At 44.2% G+C, this 17,519-nt stretch overlaps 1 protein-coding gene across 1 annotated transcript; it reads left to right on the top strand.

Moving 5' to 3' along the window:
- Positions 1–130: 130 nt before the first annotated feature.
- On the top strand, positions 131–10,974 carry LOC146190461 (uncharacterized). The gene is made up of 7 exons (XM_084600886.1): positions 131–479; positions 570–663; positions 795–1,003; positions 1,213–1,347; positions 3,732–3,872; positions 5,027–5,298; positions 9,878–10,974. Exons 1-7 carry the CDS (start codon positions 398–400, stop codon positions 10,646–10,648), a joined length of 1,704 nt encoding a protein of 567 aa, XP_084457012.1. The 5' UTR covers positions 131–397; the 3' UTR covers positions 10,649–10,974.
- The last annotated feature ends 6,545 nt before the right edge of the window (positions 10,975–17,519 follow it).

Raw genomic sequence — 17,519 nt, 5'->3', positions numbered from 1 at the left:
ATGCACTTAAGAAAAAGTTAAATAAATTACCCTTATGTTTATTTTCAACAAATAACTTGCTGTTTCAGAAGTTACCAAAAACGTATTTTTGTGCTGTGTATGATTATTTCGACTGCTACTCTAAACAAAGCTGCTTCCGTGCTTTCCTGTTTTGGCAGAATCGAGAAGCGAAGCTGTTGGCAACACGATAATGTTTATACTTTGAGTGTTGCGTGTGTTTTGTTGTAGTCGTATAACGCTATTAAGTTTACTCCCACCTAATTGCGTAGAAGATTAAGATCTTTACGCCGCTTTGCGGATGCCAAAGAGCAGAACAAGGGTCCTTCTGCGTGCTCGGAGTTGGAGTAATCGCCTAGCCGAGCGTCCCTGTGAATGCTGCCTTAATGCGTTTATATAAATGGATATCCTCCCTAGTTTTCGCCAATTGCTTGCAGTTGTGGTTCTTTTTGCTGCAATACACGGGTCCTCCGAGTCTGATGGTAAGTGCTCGACCCTCGACCTCTGTCCCTATGGTAGCTTGATCTGTAGTCTTCGTTTCTTCGGCAGTAACACGATTTGTTTCGTTTCAGATACAGAACTTGTCATAACCGTCCCGTCTGGCAAAGTAGCGCGGCGAGTCGAGGATGACCTGAACCTCACCTGTAGAGTCGCTTCTAAAGAAAGGTAAGCGCCACTAAATACTTGTCATTAATCCTTCGGTTTGTCGACTATCTTCCAAGTCGCTAATTGCTGTCCAAACTCGCAATGGCTAGCAGACGTTTAACTTGAAGAGCGCTGTTTGCTTCGGTTTCTAGGTATCGTATAACATGGGTGATCCCGCAAGACAAGATGCGCCAAGCGAATCGAATCAAGATCGAAGAGGCGCACTTTAATGAAAAGACTGTAACCATTTATCACTTGGAAGAGTCCGACTCTGGCTGGTACACATGCGTTGCCCGCCATCACGATCTCTCCGTCAACCGAGTGTTCAACAGGACAGTCCACGTGTTGGTTTCAGCTCACGGTGAGTGTTGTGTTTGTATTCTGTGAATGTCGACTCGTGCTATTGTCGCTTGTTTGGAGGCTTTGTTCCAGTAAAGCAAAATGCACTCTTGATACCAACTCCTCATAACAAGAAGAGTTAGCTGATAGTCTCACTCTGGTGGTATACCATTGTTTGGCTTGTTTTCCTGCCATAACATGTGACTGTTGCTGCTATGCTTTCTTCTGCAGGATTGTCTGCCAGGCGACCACCATGTTACAACCAGTCCTTCGTGTGTGGAAATGGCTACTGCATCCCAAAGCGGTATGCATGTGATGGCCATGTCGATTGCCCTGATAGCTCTGATGAGGCACCAAAACACTGCGGTAGGTTTGAAGCATCCTTCCAGAAGTTTCCTTTTATAATTAAGAGAAACACTATGATTTGTTGCTATCGTTAAACTGTTAAAGCAGCCTCTCACAGACAAGGTTACGAGTTCCCTTTCTGGGCATGCGTTTAAATAGAGCTAAACTGCTAGAAAGCCTCATACTGGACCGTTTTGTATGCATTAAGTAATAGTTGGTAGTTTCGCTTTGAGCACTGCACTGGAATGCCACTTTCACTCCCAGCTCACATTTGGAGCGCACCAGGGTTTTTATTTTCTGATAACAATTTGGGAATACAGCTTCAGCCCTGGACATTTTCTTCAGCAAAGGTTGATCTTGTAGGTCATTGACCTTTTTAAGGTCACGATCACGGAGTAAAATAAGACAGGAGCGCCAACTCTGGTGTGCTGCAATGCATTCGGCGTAGGCTGATTTTGCTACACGAATGCCGAGCCCTCATCAGACGCTCAGCTTCGTACTGTACTCTCCATCTGCTCCCTTTTTCTCGCCGACTCGGCTTTGGTCATGATTTTCACCTCCTCTATCCTCCTTGCAGCAAGAGACAAATTGGTGCGGCACCTCTCGACAGAGTTGCCAAACGAAATGCCCCCGAGCTCGATCCAGGTGACCGCGTGCGTGTGCGGTTTGTGCAATTGTGGTCATCATTGCGCATACGCTAACCTGCATCTTTTTTTTTAAAATAAATAAGATAAAGCTCTGCCAGCGTCGTTTCTATTTTGTCTGCGCATTCCCTTGAGAATGAGTCGATTGTGGCGTGTAGACGATAAACCACGCAGCGAGATCACCAGTACGCAGACGGTACGGCACACAGCACGGCAGACGTGGGAGGAGCGTATACTGTACACTGTTTTTTTTTAAAATATGTAAATAGATGGGGGGGGGGGGGATGAAACGCACTGTCTGCATGGGAATCTGCATATAGGAAAGAGTCAGCGCGACGCGGCAGGTGAGCTGTATGAAGTAGGTGAGTGCAATGCGACTGAAAGAGATATATGCCAGAGATGAGGCAGACAACAGACGACATTTTAGTGCAGCTCGAAGATGCAGAAAACGCAATTTCAAGGGATATATCCCGCGATGATGCAGGCTATACGCAAGTGAAGCGACAGAAAGCAGACGACAGGCGTGGCGGCAGCACGGAACCACCATAGCGGTGGCCCGGCGGCGACACGCTTCAACAGCGTCGGTGATAAATCCTAGTGCCATTTATCGGATCCGCCACCAAGCTTTCTTCGAAGTAGCAAAATTTCGCCTTTCCCAAGGGCAGAGTCGGTGCTCCTGTATATCTTACTCCGCGGTCATGATATATTTTAGTGAGAAAAATAAAATTACCTAGATATATGTTCGTTTTTGCCATCATTTCTGTTCTCTACAACTGTGTGCATGTTCTTTATCATACATTTATTTTTGCTAGGCGCAACAGTTATTCATCACCAGTAGAAAGAGGCTCTTTTGAGCGACAGCAAACTTGATTATTTAACTTCGTATAATAATTCCTTGAGCTGCAAGCATGTACTGTGAATGTGCAGACTGTACCATTTTTATGGTTCAAGTTTTGTGCTGGAGATTCAGTGTGTATTAGTATTTGTGAAGGTTAGTTTACTATCGCGAGAGTACATGGGGAAGCGCTATCTCGGGATGGCTTATATTGGTTGTGATATTTATTTATTCAAATAACTCACAGGCTCTTTGTTAGGAGCATTGTGTGAGTGGGGCATACAAAATGTAAGAGCATTAATAGTATATTAATCACTAAATAAATGGAGGAAGAAATGTTGTAAAACAATGACAAATAGCAAATGAGATCATTTGCATGCTTCTTGTAAGAATTATTGTAAAACAATGACAAATAGCAAATGGGACCATTTACATGCTTCTTTTAAGAATTACATGGGATTCCAGAAGTGTGCAACGTCGTACGGCTGTGTGAAGCTATGCCACTTTGTAGCTGCTGTGCCATTTTTCTATGTTTTTCACATTTATTGTTGTGCAATTGTTTTCTAATAATTACTTTATTTATCATATCATTCTGGTTTACTTGTGGAGTATTTCCTGAGAATACATGGCAGAAAAACCAGCCTGCTTAGCTGTGCTGCTTTGGGTGTAGCAGTATCTGGAATCAAGTTTTGCACTGAAAGAACAGTGCCTGTTTTGAGAGTACTTGTGGTCTACCGTTACCTGAAAAAGTAACTTTGAGATATAATGGGTATCTGCTTGAAAAATTGAGATGTTTATGGCATTGCTGAAGTGTCAACATAAGTGACGAGCTGCCGTGAGGGGACACAAGACATAGGTCTGTGATGACTCCTGACTGCATATTGAGGAGGCTAAGTCATTCTGTAACTATTGGTCTTTCTTTCCAGGGCCTGACCCTTGTGAGGACAAGGTCCTCTGTGAAGATGGTCGCTGTCTTCCCCGCTCGCTGTGCTGTGACCCGGCGATGCAGCCAGACTGCAGGGTTACTTATCTGCTTCCTTGCTGCAAGAAGTACCTGGCCAGCATAGGTAAGGTTCCTTGTGAAGTGCAAAATGCTCACTTTTAGTGAGTGACTGATCACAGGTGTGTTTTACTACATGGCAAATTGAGAGAACTTTGTCACATAATGTTTGTTAAAAGGGGGTTAGCAAAAAATCCTTTTTCCTAGCATTTCACACCTGATAAGCTGAGCTGGGGGACAGCTGTAGTACCCATTGGGAAATAGGGAGTGCCCAGTGGTGAAAAGAATTGGATTTCGCACCTTCCTCTCTTGAGGCACTCTGTCAATTCATTAGGCCACTGCTGCGGTAAAGTCCCACACGCAAGCCCAGCACTCGCTGTACCTTTGAACACCCATTGGTAGAAGCCAGAAATGCAGCCTTGACATACGTGCCCTGTGCATCCTGAATATGAGAATGATGAGGTAATCACGACGGCTACTGCTGCAAATTAGAGCATCTACGTTATTAAATTAACCCTCATATGTCCCATTTCTTTGCAATCACAGGCCAGCTGAAGCCAGATTGTTCCCGTCAAAAGCAAAGGAGACATGCCTCTGGTAGAGTGGTAGAGTGACCCATTTCTGCAATTAATAATATTGTTAGCAGCAGTTGGTGCAAAAAGGAGTAAACTACGTCACTGACTAGTTTATTAAACAGAATAACTAAAGAGGAGGGATGCAAAAGATGGGGCCATTCATTTGGAAGCACTCACTAACGTTCAATGTTCATCCTGCTGTTTCATTTGTTCCTGCTGATGGAAGTACCCTCTGCTTAGTCGGCAGTGTTTCACGCTTGAAGACATTGTGCCTACTTAGTATATAAAGAATGTCATCTTACCACTTCGCCATGTGGTTTATTTGCTCATTAAGTATGTGTTGCTAAGGGAGGGGGCGTTTTCACGGATTGTTTGTTGATGTACATTCGAGGGAAACTTAATGCAACCAGACTGACCATAGTTGGAGCCCTTCCTACTCTCGCCATCTTAGCTTGGCTGCTGCACTGCCTACAGTTTATGAAAGTCGCCAATACTTGTGCATGGGATTTTCCAGGGGATTTTCTGGTGGTTTGATATAAACAATAATTCAGTATATCTGGGACTGACTGTACCTCATTGTGAACATGCTTTCGCCACTATATAGTTTGCTCGGTTGCATTTTCTTAACACCATGCGACACTTACAGCCAACACATCAACCTCGCTGGTGGGTGTGCTGACAGGTGCCCCGCACCAGCGGCTCGGCGCCAGCGTAGAATACCTGCAGTCGTCGGTGTACACAGTGGTGAGCTGTGCGGTGGTCTTCATCCTGGTTGCCACAGTCATGGTGGCTGCCATCTGTCGCATACACATGCGACGAGCTGTCATGGCAAGCCCATTTCCTTTCGTCAGTGGCCGCACTGACCACCGCTGCCTGCCGTGGTGCCGCCCACTGCATCACCCCATCACTGCAGCAGGAGTGAGTCACTTTTGTTTCAGGGGCAGAGCGGGTACCTGTGCTGCACCTCACGATTTGTTGTCACTGCTGTCAATGAGGTGCCGCTTTTGCCAAGTGCCCATGGTTGCGATAGCTTCACGGACATGAACAATCACATATACTGCAAAGCTTCAATAATTTGATCCTTCTTAATCTGAAATCCTGAATGACATGATTTTTTTTTTGTGATCCTCTAACTTTATGGGATGATTTTTTATTAGAAAAATTCGAACCTTGTGAACAGTCTGACAAGCTTTACAGTGATAAGGTTGTACCATATAATTCTTTCATAGGCCATCCATCACAAATATTAGATGAGTTTGCTTGCTGCGAAATTTGAAAAAGGTACTAAATGCAGACAAGTGGAGTCTTCTATCAAGTTGTTGAAGAGCTAAATTTTTGTTTCGAATATGTTCTTGAATTTTTATTACACGGCGCTTTATTAAAGGCAAATCTTCAGTCTGCTTATGCGGCTTTTGTAAAGTAACATGGCTTCTTGTTCATGCATCGGAATGAAGCAAAAAGCTTGAACTTTGAAGGAGTTCGCTGGTGCTTCGACAGAATTTTTGGATGTAAATGGCAGCAGAAGGTCTAGTGATGATTCAGGGTGCCCTGACTTTGATTTGGACTATGAGTCTTCGCTAAGTTAATGAGGTCCTTCATCAGGAGCTTGCAGGTGAACCTCGTTTCTGTAGTCAGTGTAATTTTTGGATGTTATGATTATTTCATACATATTCAGTGTTCTTTGTTCTTGTTCTTCTGGGTTTCAGCCATGAACAGACAGATATTTATTTAGAGACATGTTGGGTTGACCATTGAGACTGGTACCAAGAACTGATCAAGCAAACAGAAGAGAATTTCACTTTGATGGCTGACTGTTGAGAACAGATATCAAAGTTTGAGGCCACAACAGAAGCACTTATTGCTGGAACTATAATTTTTTTTATTGTAATAGCTCACAGTTTGAGCAGCAATTAGTTTATTTGGAGATTTTTTTATTTGTTTACTTTCACATATTTCACCGTGCTTTTGGCTCCTTATCTCTTCTTTTGAAAAAACCTGAATGTAAGAATTATTTCTGAAACCTTGTTTAATTTTTTAGCCTAATTTTTATATCACATGAAAACGGAAAAACATAACTATCGTGACACATTTTGATATACCTTGAGTGAGGCATGTCAGTGACTTGTGCAAACAAGCATATTTTTCCAAATAATAGTCTAGCCTGGTTGTAATGAAGTTGGTGGGAATTGGAAATCACTTCACTATATATCTGCTGTTTTGTTACATACCCAGACTCTGGAAGAAAATGGACACAAATATGGGCAAATTTATTTATCACTGCTGGAAGAGGTGGTCTAGTGTTTCCGGAACATGTTTCATGAGTCTGTACTTAGTTTTGCTGCCTCCACGTCGTTCAAGTGCGAGCCGAAATTCTGCTCTGAAATTTCAAGCAGCATTCTTAGAGCGTCATCTGCTGCAGCAGGCCAATGCAGTGTTCACTGGCTCAGGTGCACAACCAGTGTCGTCGCAACCGCTATCAGAGATGCTGTCCACAGTGATAACTTCCATGACGCTCCGGGCAACTTTGTCAGTGGTGAAATCCTTCATCGAAACAAGGTCGTCATCGGCGAAAGCGAAGTCTGTGTAGCCCAGACCTGGAGGCACAAGGTCCAACCTGCTAGCCGACCCCCAGGGCTTGCTCCAAGCTGGCTGTTGTGGCGGCACCATCTGCTGCAGCGATGTCAACTGCGGCAACTCCGCCCTCGGCAGTCAACGGGCCTGTTCTGCAGCTTTGGGAGAACCTGGCTTTCTTGATGTAATAGGCAATGGCCAGGCACTTCACGTCCCTCCAGGCTCCACTTGCAAACAAGATCGCAGTGACCAAAAGGACCTTCATGTTGGCCACGTTGTCGGTAGTGCAAACGAGAAGCGCTTCATCAGCCGGCATAGGTAGTGGACCATAAAGTTGGCGATAACTCCCTGGTCCATGGGCTGCAGCTTTACTGTAGTTGTTGAATCTCGAGCTACCCATTCTCTGGCTAAGAGTCTTCATGATTGGGAATGAAGTTCAAGTTCTTGGCCTTCACCAGTATGATGGGTCTTTTGAGCGGGACGTTTTTAGATCGTGAATCCATGAACCACTTATAAAGTGCAGCTTCTATGTCGCCGTATGTGCCACGTTGGATCCTCTTTTGGTCCCCGCTGCCTGTGTTATCTTCGAAAAGAGCATTAATCTTGCTATCATTCTTGATTATTGTTGAAAGTATCTGTGCAGTTTTATACTTCCGTGGGATGTCACACTTCATGTTTCAGCGCACTCTGTTCACAAAGGCATATTTCATCTTCAAAGACATTTTTCTCTTTCCCGTAAGGGTGCTGAGGCTTGCAAAAATCTGCAGAACCGAGAAATTGAGGATCAACGGGAGGCTGTCATGGTCGGTGTCATAAAAGGGGGTAACTCAGTAGGTTCTTCTCTAAATATTGTCCCGGTAAACTTAAGGGTCACGTTATATCAAAGGTAAGAAGTGGAACAAGACGGGAAGGTGTGATGGCGTCAGTGCAGGCATACGAGAGAATCATCATCATCATCAGAAGCAGCAGAAGCAGCAGCAGCAGCCTGACTATACCCACTGCAGGGCGAAGGCCTCTCTCATATTTCTCCAATTAACCCGGTTCTGTGCTAGCTGCATCCACTTGACCTCTGCAAACTTCTTAACCTCATCCGCCCACCTAACTTTCTGCCGCCCCCTGCTACGCTTTCCTTCCCTTGGAATCCAGTTTGTTACCCTAAGCGACCATTGGTTGTCCTCTCTTCACACTACGTGTCCTGCCCATGCCCATTTCTTTTACTTAATTTCTACTAGAATGTCAGTAACTTGAGTTATTTCTCTGACCCACTCTGCACGCTTCCTATCTCTTAATGTTACCCCTACCATTTTTCGTTACATAACCCTCTGGGTTGTCCTCAACTTAAGTAGAACCCTCTTGGTTAGCCTCCACGTTTCAGCCCCATAGGTAAGTGCAGGTAAGATGCAACTGTTGTTTACTTTCCTCTTGAGCGATACCGGTAAACTGCTAGTCATAATCTGCGAGTGCTTGCCGAATGCGCTCCATCCCAATCTTATTCTTCTTGTTATTTCCTTTTCATGGTCCGGATCTGCGATTACTACCTGTCCTAAGTAGACATATTCGCCTACTACTTCCAGTGCTTCGCTACCTAACGTAAACTGCTGTTCCTTCCCGAGGCTGTTGAACATTACCTTAGTCTTCTGCATATTGATTTTCAAGCCTACCTTTCTACTTTTCCTGTCTAGGTCATCAGTCATTATTTGCAGTTCATCCCCCGAGTTACTTAGCAAGGCAATGTCATCAGCAAATCGCAGATTACTGAGGTATTCTCCATCTACCCTTATCCCTAACTGCTTCCATTCCAAGTCTTTGAATACTTCCTCTAAGCAAGCTGTGAATAGTACTGGAAAGATTGTGTCTCCTTGCCTAACACCTTTCTTTATGGGAATTTTGTTACTGAAGAGAATGAATACATACAAAGATCCATGCAAGCAGAGGAAACAGTCAACACTTCCGAGCAGCACAGCACACCTGTGATTTCTTCCTGCACCGAGGACTGAGAGGCAACAATTTCAAGAACTGCGATTGGCCAAGTCGACCGCTCTCCATGATGTCAAAAAAAAAAAAAAAAAAAAAAAAAATATATATATATATATATATATATATACATATATATATATATATATATATATTTTTTTTTTGCTCTCTCGCACAGTTTGCTTGACTCTGTTCGGATGGTGCAACACGAGGGCGGTGAACCAAGCTGTGCTGTGAAGCAATCTTTTGCTTTGCGGGAGGGCAGACAGTGCTGTGCTTGTGGCTGTCAGCCAAATTTGTTCAAAAATTTGCCTGAAAGGCGTAAAAATGTTCCGATTGGTAAATTATTTTTCATTTTGTACAAGATTTTTCTGCTATATGTGCTAACGTCCTTTTATTTAATTCCTTGAAACCGAACCTAAATTATGTATATTGAGAAGGCAAAAATGGGAGTGGGAGATTGAAATTTCGTCATTATAACAGTTATTTCGCTATAAGTGGCTTCGCTATAACCGGGTTCGACTGAACTATTGAAATAGTCAATTTTGCCCATGGTAAGAAAGAAGCTAAACAGTATGAACGAAACAAAAGGCTGAAAATGTCTAAAAATGATAGCCTGCTGCATAGTTTAAGTTCTGTGCTGTATAATTAGAGGAAGGGCCAATCGACCTCATTGCTCCTGCCATTAGATCTGACTGACAAAGAAGAGTGCTACAATGCACTGCCACTACCTCCCTGTATGCTTGCGTCTTACGTTCAGTATTTGCTGTGCTCTCTACTTACTTTCCTTGGTGGGAGGCTCTTCAGAGCTTATCACCAGAACTGTGCTCTCTTCCATGGCTTGCCCACTTTGAAGCTTGCCACATCGGTCTGCTTGTCTGTATGTTTAACATGTATAATCAGGCACCGACATTCTCTTCTCTTTCCTCTTCCCTTGTCTTTTTGTGGACAGGTGGGCTTTGGAGAAGGGGGTCCCGCATCTTGCGCACATCTGGCAGGTGCCGACCTACGGACGGTGACATGTGCCCATGGCAGCTATGTGGTGGCCACATATAGCAGCAGTAGCACCCCAGGCGGCCGGCCCAAGCTTCACTTTATCCAGCAGCTTCCTAAGCCACCCGAATACTCGCCACTCGCCCAGGACCTGCCCCCGCCCTACCAGAGCACCGAACAGCTTGCCACCAACAGCAAGGAGCACCACTTGGGCTCTGCTCCGTCTTTCACGGAGAACACTGCTGCGACAGCGGCATCACGTGGCTCTGGTGTTGCTGCTAGCCACCCGTCCTGGCCATGCCAGCTGTGGCCACGGGGTGAATCGCCACCACCGCGCTTTTCTTCCGTGCAGGACTTGAGCGAGTGCGAAGCGCAATGCCTCTTGCCAGCCTTTGACGAGGCGGCTAGGATCACTGACAACCACTGCTCTGCAGAAGAAGTGGCCTTCTGCGGCACACCTTTCTATGATGTGCCAGCATACGCTGGCATAGAGGAGCGGGGGGGGGCACCATTGAGGCCTCCCGAATACCCGCTCAGTCAGAGTGACAGGCTCCCTACCGACTCTGAGGGGAGCGTCAGCACTGGTGGTGGTGCACTGTCACGCCATGCTGCAGCACCTACAAGGGCAGAGGATTCTGCATTTTTTGACCGTCCCATGGCTTTTGGCAATGTAAACAGCGGCAGTACATCCCAGGAGGCTGGTTGCGTCGAGCGGAGGGCATCCACCTGATCCAACTCTGTTTGGAAGGAGATACCGGTACTGCAGCATGCTGCAATGCTGCTTTAGTGGTACGACAGCTTTATGCATGCCTTTTTAACTAAAATGGCCTGCTTTTGCCTCTAGACATTGGTCTGCTGGTCCTCAGCTTGAAATTTCAGGCATGCAGTTGTTAGTTCGTAATGAACATCGAGCAGACTCAATGACTGGGGACGTTTGTTGACAGACAGGTGATGCTGGACTGATTTTGCTCATGTTATAAGAAGAAGCCATGTTAAAGCAAGCTTTCTTTTGTTTACAAAGAGCAGGCAGTTAAGTATGTTGGACAGTAATGTAAATTGCGCAAAAAGACGAGACAAAGAGGAGAAGTGGACAACGACGGTCTGCGCCGTCGTTGTCCACTTCTCCTCTTTGTCTCGTCTTTTTGCGCAATTTACATTACTGTCCATCATGGTTCACCAACTCGCCCAATCAGCCGTTCTTCTACAGTTAAGTATGTGAAGGTTCCTAAGGTACCTAAAAGTTGAATCCACTGCTGTAAGCAAGATTTGAATTCTCTGAGCTCTCCTCGAGGTTTTTAGTTTAGCTTGTTTGCAAAGCATAGCTTGCTCAAGACAGCAGCCTGCAACTTGAGCATAGCATGGAAATATTTTTCTCTTGGTCAGGGTATGTACCATAATATGCTGCATTGCATTCACGCATTTTTCTTCAATATTTTGATGTTGTATGGCAGAAGGGAATTTTTTTGCCGGACACAGGCTGCCTGCATTCGTTTAAAGTAGCTGGAGGCAGTGAACATTTAAAAGCATTTTTTTTTTTTTTTATTTATCCAGCTTGCTATGGAAGAACTGGCACTGAAGTGCATGACGAAGATATGAAGAGGCTATAGGTGTGTTAAGGCTTTCTAATGAGTTGTTGTTGCCACCATTTATTGCTGTCTCGATGGAGCACATAGTCGCACAATATTTTTGACTAGTGCAGAAATTAGGGGAAGAGAAATTTTAGCAATATTGTTATTATTATTGCTTGGGTTGCACTTTTTAGTATTTTAACTATACTTCCCTTCTTCACTGGATTGCTGCTTCAAAGGCCCACATTTTCAGTATTCAAACATAGAAATGGCTAGAAGTGTGCGACGAATTGAATGCTTTGTGGAAGATTTATTCAATTATGTGACCTGAGAAACATGAGTGGGGCAGTTTTCAGTTATGAAACTTTCCATTATTCTGTTTTATTTTACGCAGCATCATGAATCTTAATATGCATTTTCTAGTTTTGTGTGGCATTGCTGTATAGATTTGTGTCCTGCTTATTTCTGTGTAATAATAGTAAGTGTGCCAACATGGACATTCCAGATGTTTCTGGTGTAGAATTAAGGTGAACGTGCATTTTATTAACAGCTGCGTGTATGATTGCAATGCTGTGTCTACCATTCTGTTTATGGAATTTTTAGTTTTGTACTTTAGTAACGTGGTATACTGATTCACGTGCTGGTCGATGCTTGTGGTTTTAGTTTTCTTGCTTAGCTATTGCTTTCCTTGTCCTACATTGCTACTGAAGACGTCACACAAGCTTAAAGCACTAGAAAAGGAAACATGCCACTGGTGAAGATATACTAGTCTTTGCGACAGCTTGTTAGGCTCACTTAACTGGAGAAGCAAGATTGAGTTGAGGACAAGGTGCGTCAGAGCATTTCTGAGGTGGCTGTCTCAATACATGTGCAGTTGGGGCAGCACCTTTACAGTAAGCTTTACACCAGTAAGCTGCTATTTGGAGTATACTACATTGCATTAGTCTTTGTAAATACTTCATAACAGTTTGTTCTGTTGCCTGGAAGAGAGAAGCCGGACCTTGTGAGAGAAAACTCTCTGCTCAGCGGCCATCGAAAAAAGGCTGTAGCCTACCTCTTCTTTTAAGCGGGAAGCTACATCCTTGCTGACAGTTTTCATCAAAAGTGTATAAGGTGCCGTAGCAAACGTCCTGACAAAAAAGTATGTTATTGGAGTATATGTTGCAATGAATATGTTCATGGGGTAAGATGGATTTTCTTTGATTGTTTATCACTTCGGTAGTTGACCTTGGGACGCATGGATGCGATCTCTTGCAAATGTTTATGCATAGCACTACAAGGTGCATTCAGACTCCAGAACTGCATTGAGATCCTGATGTCTTGTATGCCACCGAGTGCTAGATTGACATGGCTGTGAGCAGTGCATTTTGTTGCATGTTTTCAAGCTGTTTGCAGGGCTTTTGTCTGCGACACGTCGTCTCCAGTCTTGCATCAAAGTGGACTCTTTTGTGCCGCAACATATCAGCAACTGGCGTACAAAACTCTTTGAGAGTGGCTAGTCTTCGAAGGGCACAGGGAGTTGAAAGAAGGGATGGGGATAAAAGGGTAGGAGCAAAAGCAAATGGGCAGAGCTGGATGGAGAAAGCATTGGGGGATAGAGGGACAGGAAAGTAGCACCGTTGTTGAGTATGGAGGAGGAGAACACATCTCTCCAGCTCACTGCTTACTCTTGCTCACATGTTTTTCACCAGGTAGCCTAAAGCAGCAATATGTTTCTCTTGTGGGGGATGCTTTGTGCCAAAATGCTAGGGAGTGCTGCTGCTGCTTGTTTTTTGTCCTCTGCCCGTCCATCACATAAGAAAGCATGATTTGGGACAATGGCACTGAGTGCGTGCTTTGCTGAGCATACCTGTGCTGTATGCCACTGGTTTAGGAGGCTCTCCCTCTGAAGTGGTTCTTCTTTACAAGTTTGCAGAATAGCTGGAAAATCAGTGCTTTCGAGTTGAGCATTAAGGAAAGTACATCGCGTTGCATTAGCAGACCTCACTAACATGATGTATTGCTCATGTCGCTGCTTCTGTGTGTTGAGAGATAAAGTTAGTAGCAGGGGACAAAATTTGTTCCAGAGAGCTCATCTTCAGAGGAGAGCTTCCTTGGGCTGCTGCCTCCCCCACTACTTCTGGTTGTGCTTCAAAACAAAGTTCAAAGTGAACAAAGGTTCGTAATTCCCTTATGTGGTGGTACTGTGCATTTATTGTGCTACCTCCTTTCACCCTCTTATGAAAGAAAGAAACGAGAGATACACTGTAACATTATTTTTTATGCCAGAGCACATTCAAGTGGAGCCATGGTTGTGTCCTTGTTTCCCGGTCAGAGCTGTGTTGTCTGTTGCTTGCTGCACATGGTGTTGCTCTACATGGAGTGGAGGGCTTATTTGTGTACATCATTAAGCAGGCATATCCTTTTGAACCAGCATATCAAGCGTTGCACGTGTGCAAGCATTATCACTGCTAAAAGCTCAGAGTGAATTCCTGCCAAATAGCCTGCTTTACGGGGGCTTGTGCTTCCTGCTTTGCTTGGGATCTATGACGTAACATTGCATTTCTCTTCAGCTTTTGAGGGACCATAAAGCAGCTGCAACACTGCGAATTACATTGCAAATTACATTTTCTGTCATTTTGTCCTGGCCACCTGTGAGTGGGCATTAAGCTGGTTGCTTGTAGTGCTGTGTGATGTAGTTGCAATACAGGGTACCTTGCTACATGCCTGCTAGCCAAACAAGAAACTAGGCATGAGGGTGGTTTGGGTGGGCTAGTTAGTTATGCTGAGTCATAAAAAGCTGCAGTGCAAACAAAAGGACAACCAAAAAAATGCAAAAGATGAAAGGAAAAAATACAGAACAAAAGAAAAGCAGTGCCTTTCCTTGTTGCTCTTGTTCTTTTGTTCCATGCTTTTATTTGCCTCATAGTTCATATAGTGGCTATGTACAATGGCACGTTAGCAGTAGAACATACAGTACTAACGTATTTCCCTCAACAAACACTGAAGACTGAAAAATGCATTGGCTTGTGTGGTCATTCGTGTTCTGGACATCACTTTTCATAGCATGCACAGGAACAATGAATTAAGAAAAGGAAGAGAACAAGTTTGTGTTTATTAACTGATAAAGAACAGCTATTGTAAAAAACTGTCATGATATCTTTGTGTTGGCTTTGGCTCAAGGGCTGTCACCTGTCTTTATGAAAGTCTTACTGAAGCCCTGAATTTTAAACTGCAACTGATAGTAGTTTGGACAGTCTTTTTGCATCATTAGCCATATGGCCTTAGTTATTTCTGCTTAATGCTACATATTAAAGCTTGCAATATGAATCACATGGTTCAGTAGTTATGGTAGCCCTGGAGGCACGTACGCATGGCCAACATTACTGAAACGGCCTTTGGCTGTAATGCAGTTGCTTTATGGTCCCTATAGGTACTTAAGTGTGGTGTAAATGAGCTTTCATCCATGGACCACTCCTGCTGAATTGTCTTCTCCCAAAATTGACTCTAGCTTTGTTCACAAGCTTGTACTGTGTAAGCGTTTAATATGGCTGCAGCTGAGGTTTGGTTCATTGAGTAGACTGCACAAGCAATTGTCAAGATGATATTGCTTAAAAACCTCAATGACACCCATCGGCTTCCAGTTCTTCACCCTACTACTGGGTGTAATCAGAACCCTGGTTCTGTACAAAGTGCATCGATATCACATCTCTGGTCAAACTTCAGTTATGTGGCTTACTCGTGCCTTGCTGTTGTTGCAAGCATCTTTTTCTGTCAAGATTATGCAGCAGCTCCCAAGCTCAGCTTTCAAGCACAGATCCTTGTGATGTGGGCTGCCTCACAATTATGCAATGTACATGCACCTTTCCCTCGCAGTGTACTTTTTGTCTCATTACCAGTATTGTATTTTCACTGGTGTTCCAGTTATTTCTATGGAGGTATCGACTATGTAGCCGTGCTTGTGCCAGACTTCAAATGATGCCCCATTCAGTGCCAAAGCGTTTACCCACATTGCAGCTGTTCTCAGAGTTGCACTGTAGCACTTGTTCATTGTAATCTAGCTTAGTGATGCACTTGGCTGTGCAGGCACACTGCTTGCTGCTAAGTGTTTCAGCAGGCAGAAATGTTGACCACTTGGTGCAAAGGTCATTGCCTCTTGAAAAAAAAAAAAAAGAAAGGGGGAGGGTGACGTCTACACCTAATATTGCTTATAGCTGCGCATGGAGAGATTGAATAGGATTTCTTATTCCATTATTTTTAAAGCCTCAACATGAGTAGCAGTGTCATTTAGAGAAAGAGTAACAATTCAGCTTCAACAAGGTGGGGCAGCTTTAAAACATTGCCATGCAGCCTATAGTGGAAAGAATAAAAAAAAAATGGCAGAATAGAATTGCATGCACACATTGTAACCAGTATGACTTCAGGAAAAAAGGCTGTAGTGCAATAAATCAAATTGCATGAAATCATAAAAAATTGAAGTGCTACTAAACTTCTATCTCTCTTGCAAGTGAACCATTAGGTTGTCTCCTCATGACCATGTTTGTTGGAGCTGTCTGTTCTCCCCTATGAGGCTTGATTTCTATTTCACTAGCCTGCCTGCTGCTTCAAGGTTGTGCACTGCAGTTTGGAGACCTGCCTCCGACCAGTGAAGTCTCCCTGACTGCATTGGTTTCTTTTTTTATGTTCTGTCTAGTTTTCTTTTACCTTGTCCTCTGCGCTTGGGCAGTTCACAGCAAAGAGTTTTACAGTTCCTTCTAGTGCCTCAGAGCCAAGCACCCATTGGTGCAGCAACTTTGCAGCGATCGAGCCATCCTGCTGTCAAGTGCTCAAAACTGTCATCACTGAATGTTGTCCCCTCCTGCTTTGTTGTAATGTGACACAGTGCAGCCGTCATCTTTCAAGAGGTGTCAATTTGTTGTTGAATCCCGCCATTGTAAGAAAATGTACATTTCCAGACAGCCTATTGTCAACCATGACGTGCATATTGTTAGTGCATGGTTTTTTTAAACGTATCTGTGCTTCACTGTATATGGAAGCAGCGTCGCAGTCGTCCACCCTGGTAAACAAGTTGTTTGGAGTGTTGCTTTGGCTTTGCCCTGAACTCTTACAAAGCATATCTTATTGAATCTAGTTCCCTTGTGGATTAGAGGTGACGGCTGCACTTGCATAATGTGTTGACTGAATTAACCACTTGTTACTCCCGCAACATCCCTGTGCTGTCTGGCAGAGTCCAGTAGGGGCGTTGTAACAGTTTTTATGGTGACCTTACCTCTTTTTGAAAATGATGTGCCCCTTTGCTGATATTGCATGGTATGTTGCAGACTTGGATCTGCGAGTTCCTCTTCCACGTGCATGCATACAACACATTTATCACAGAGCTTTTGCTGTTTCCGACATTGGCTGATGTGATATGTCACCTGTTAGATGTGCTGGCTTGAGCTCCTTCACCTCCTGTTGTGCTGTGTGACTTGCCTGTTTGAAAATGGCTGCCTTTTTTTGTTTGAATGGCTTGGAACGTGTGTATCAAGCATGTCAACTTGAACACGAGAGCACGCTGCCAACGTTCCATGGAATGCCACAGGCGGTCGCCTTGCAAACTAATGCCTCTTTGCAGAGTGGCAGTTGTGCATGAGTGCATCATCTGTTATTGGAGCGTTCTTAGGTTGTGACTAAGCAGGTGCAACTCTTTCCTCAGGTGGAACACTATCTGGGTTCTCACTCCAGAGCAGATTGTCAGAATATGAAGTTCTCTCAGAATTACAAAGCAGTGCTTGATGCACATTGCACTCCAGGAAAGCTTCCTCCATTCTGCGCACCTGTGCGTTAGTTTCCAAGGCATCCACGTCTGTTGGTCCAAGGAGGGTGGGCAATGCGGTCTTACTTTTGCTCTAACAATAGACCGGTCTGTATTTCAGAAAATAAGAAAAATGATCTGTTGCAGTAGCCCATTGTGGCATTATGTCATAGTAACTGGCTGTTTATGTGCACTCACCTGCGATAAGAAGGTACTGTCGCATGAGCTTTAGCGCTATGGGTTTTTCCTAAACATCGAAT

The sequence above is a fragment of the Amblyomma maculatum genome, chromosome 4 (assembly GCF_055883805.1).
Source record: "Amblyomma maculatum isolate TAMU_Amacu chromosome 4, ASM5588380v1, whole genome shotgun sequence".
NCBI classification, from domain to species: domain Eukaryota; kingdom Metazoa; phylum Arthropoda; class Arachnida; order Ixodida; family Ixodidae; genus Amblyomma; species Amblyomma maculatum.
The sequence above is the reverse complement of the archived record's forward strand: the minus strand, read 5'-3'. Positions and strand labels throughout refer to the sequence as shown.

What these genes read in the sequence shown, in the direction of transcription:
- LOC146190461 (XM_084600886.1), top strand. Translation starts at nt 398, where the DNA reads ATGGATATCCTCCCTAGTTTTCGCCAATTGCTTGCAGTTGTGGTTCTT. An exon ending in CGTGTTGGTTTCAGCTCACG is followed by an intron (nt 1,004 to 1,212) that starts GTGAGTGTTGTG and finishes TTTCTTCTGCAG; the next exon opens with GATTGTCTGCCAGGCGACCA. An exon ending in TGAGGCACCAAAACACTGCG is followed by an intron (nt 1,348 to 3,731) that starts GTAGGTTTGAAG and finishes CTTTCTTTCCAG; the next exon opens with GGCCTGACCCTTGTGAGGAC.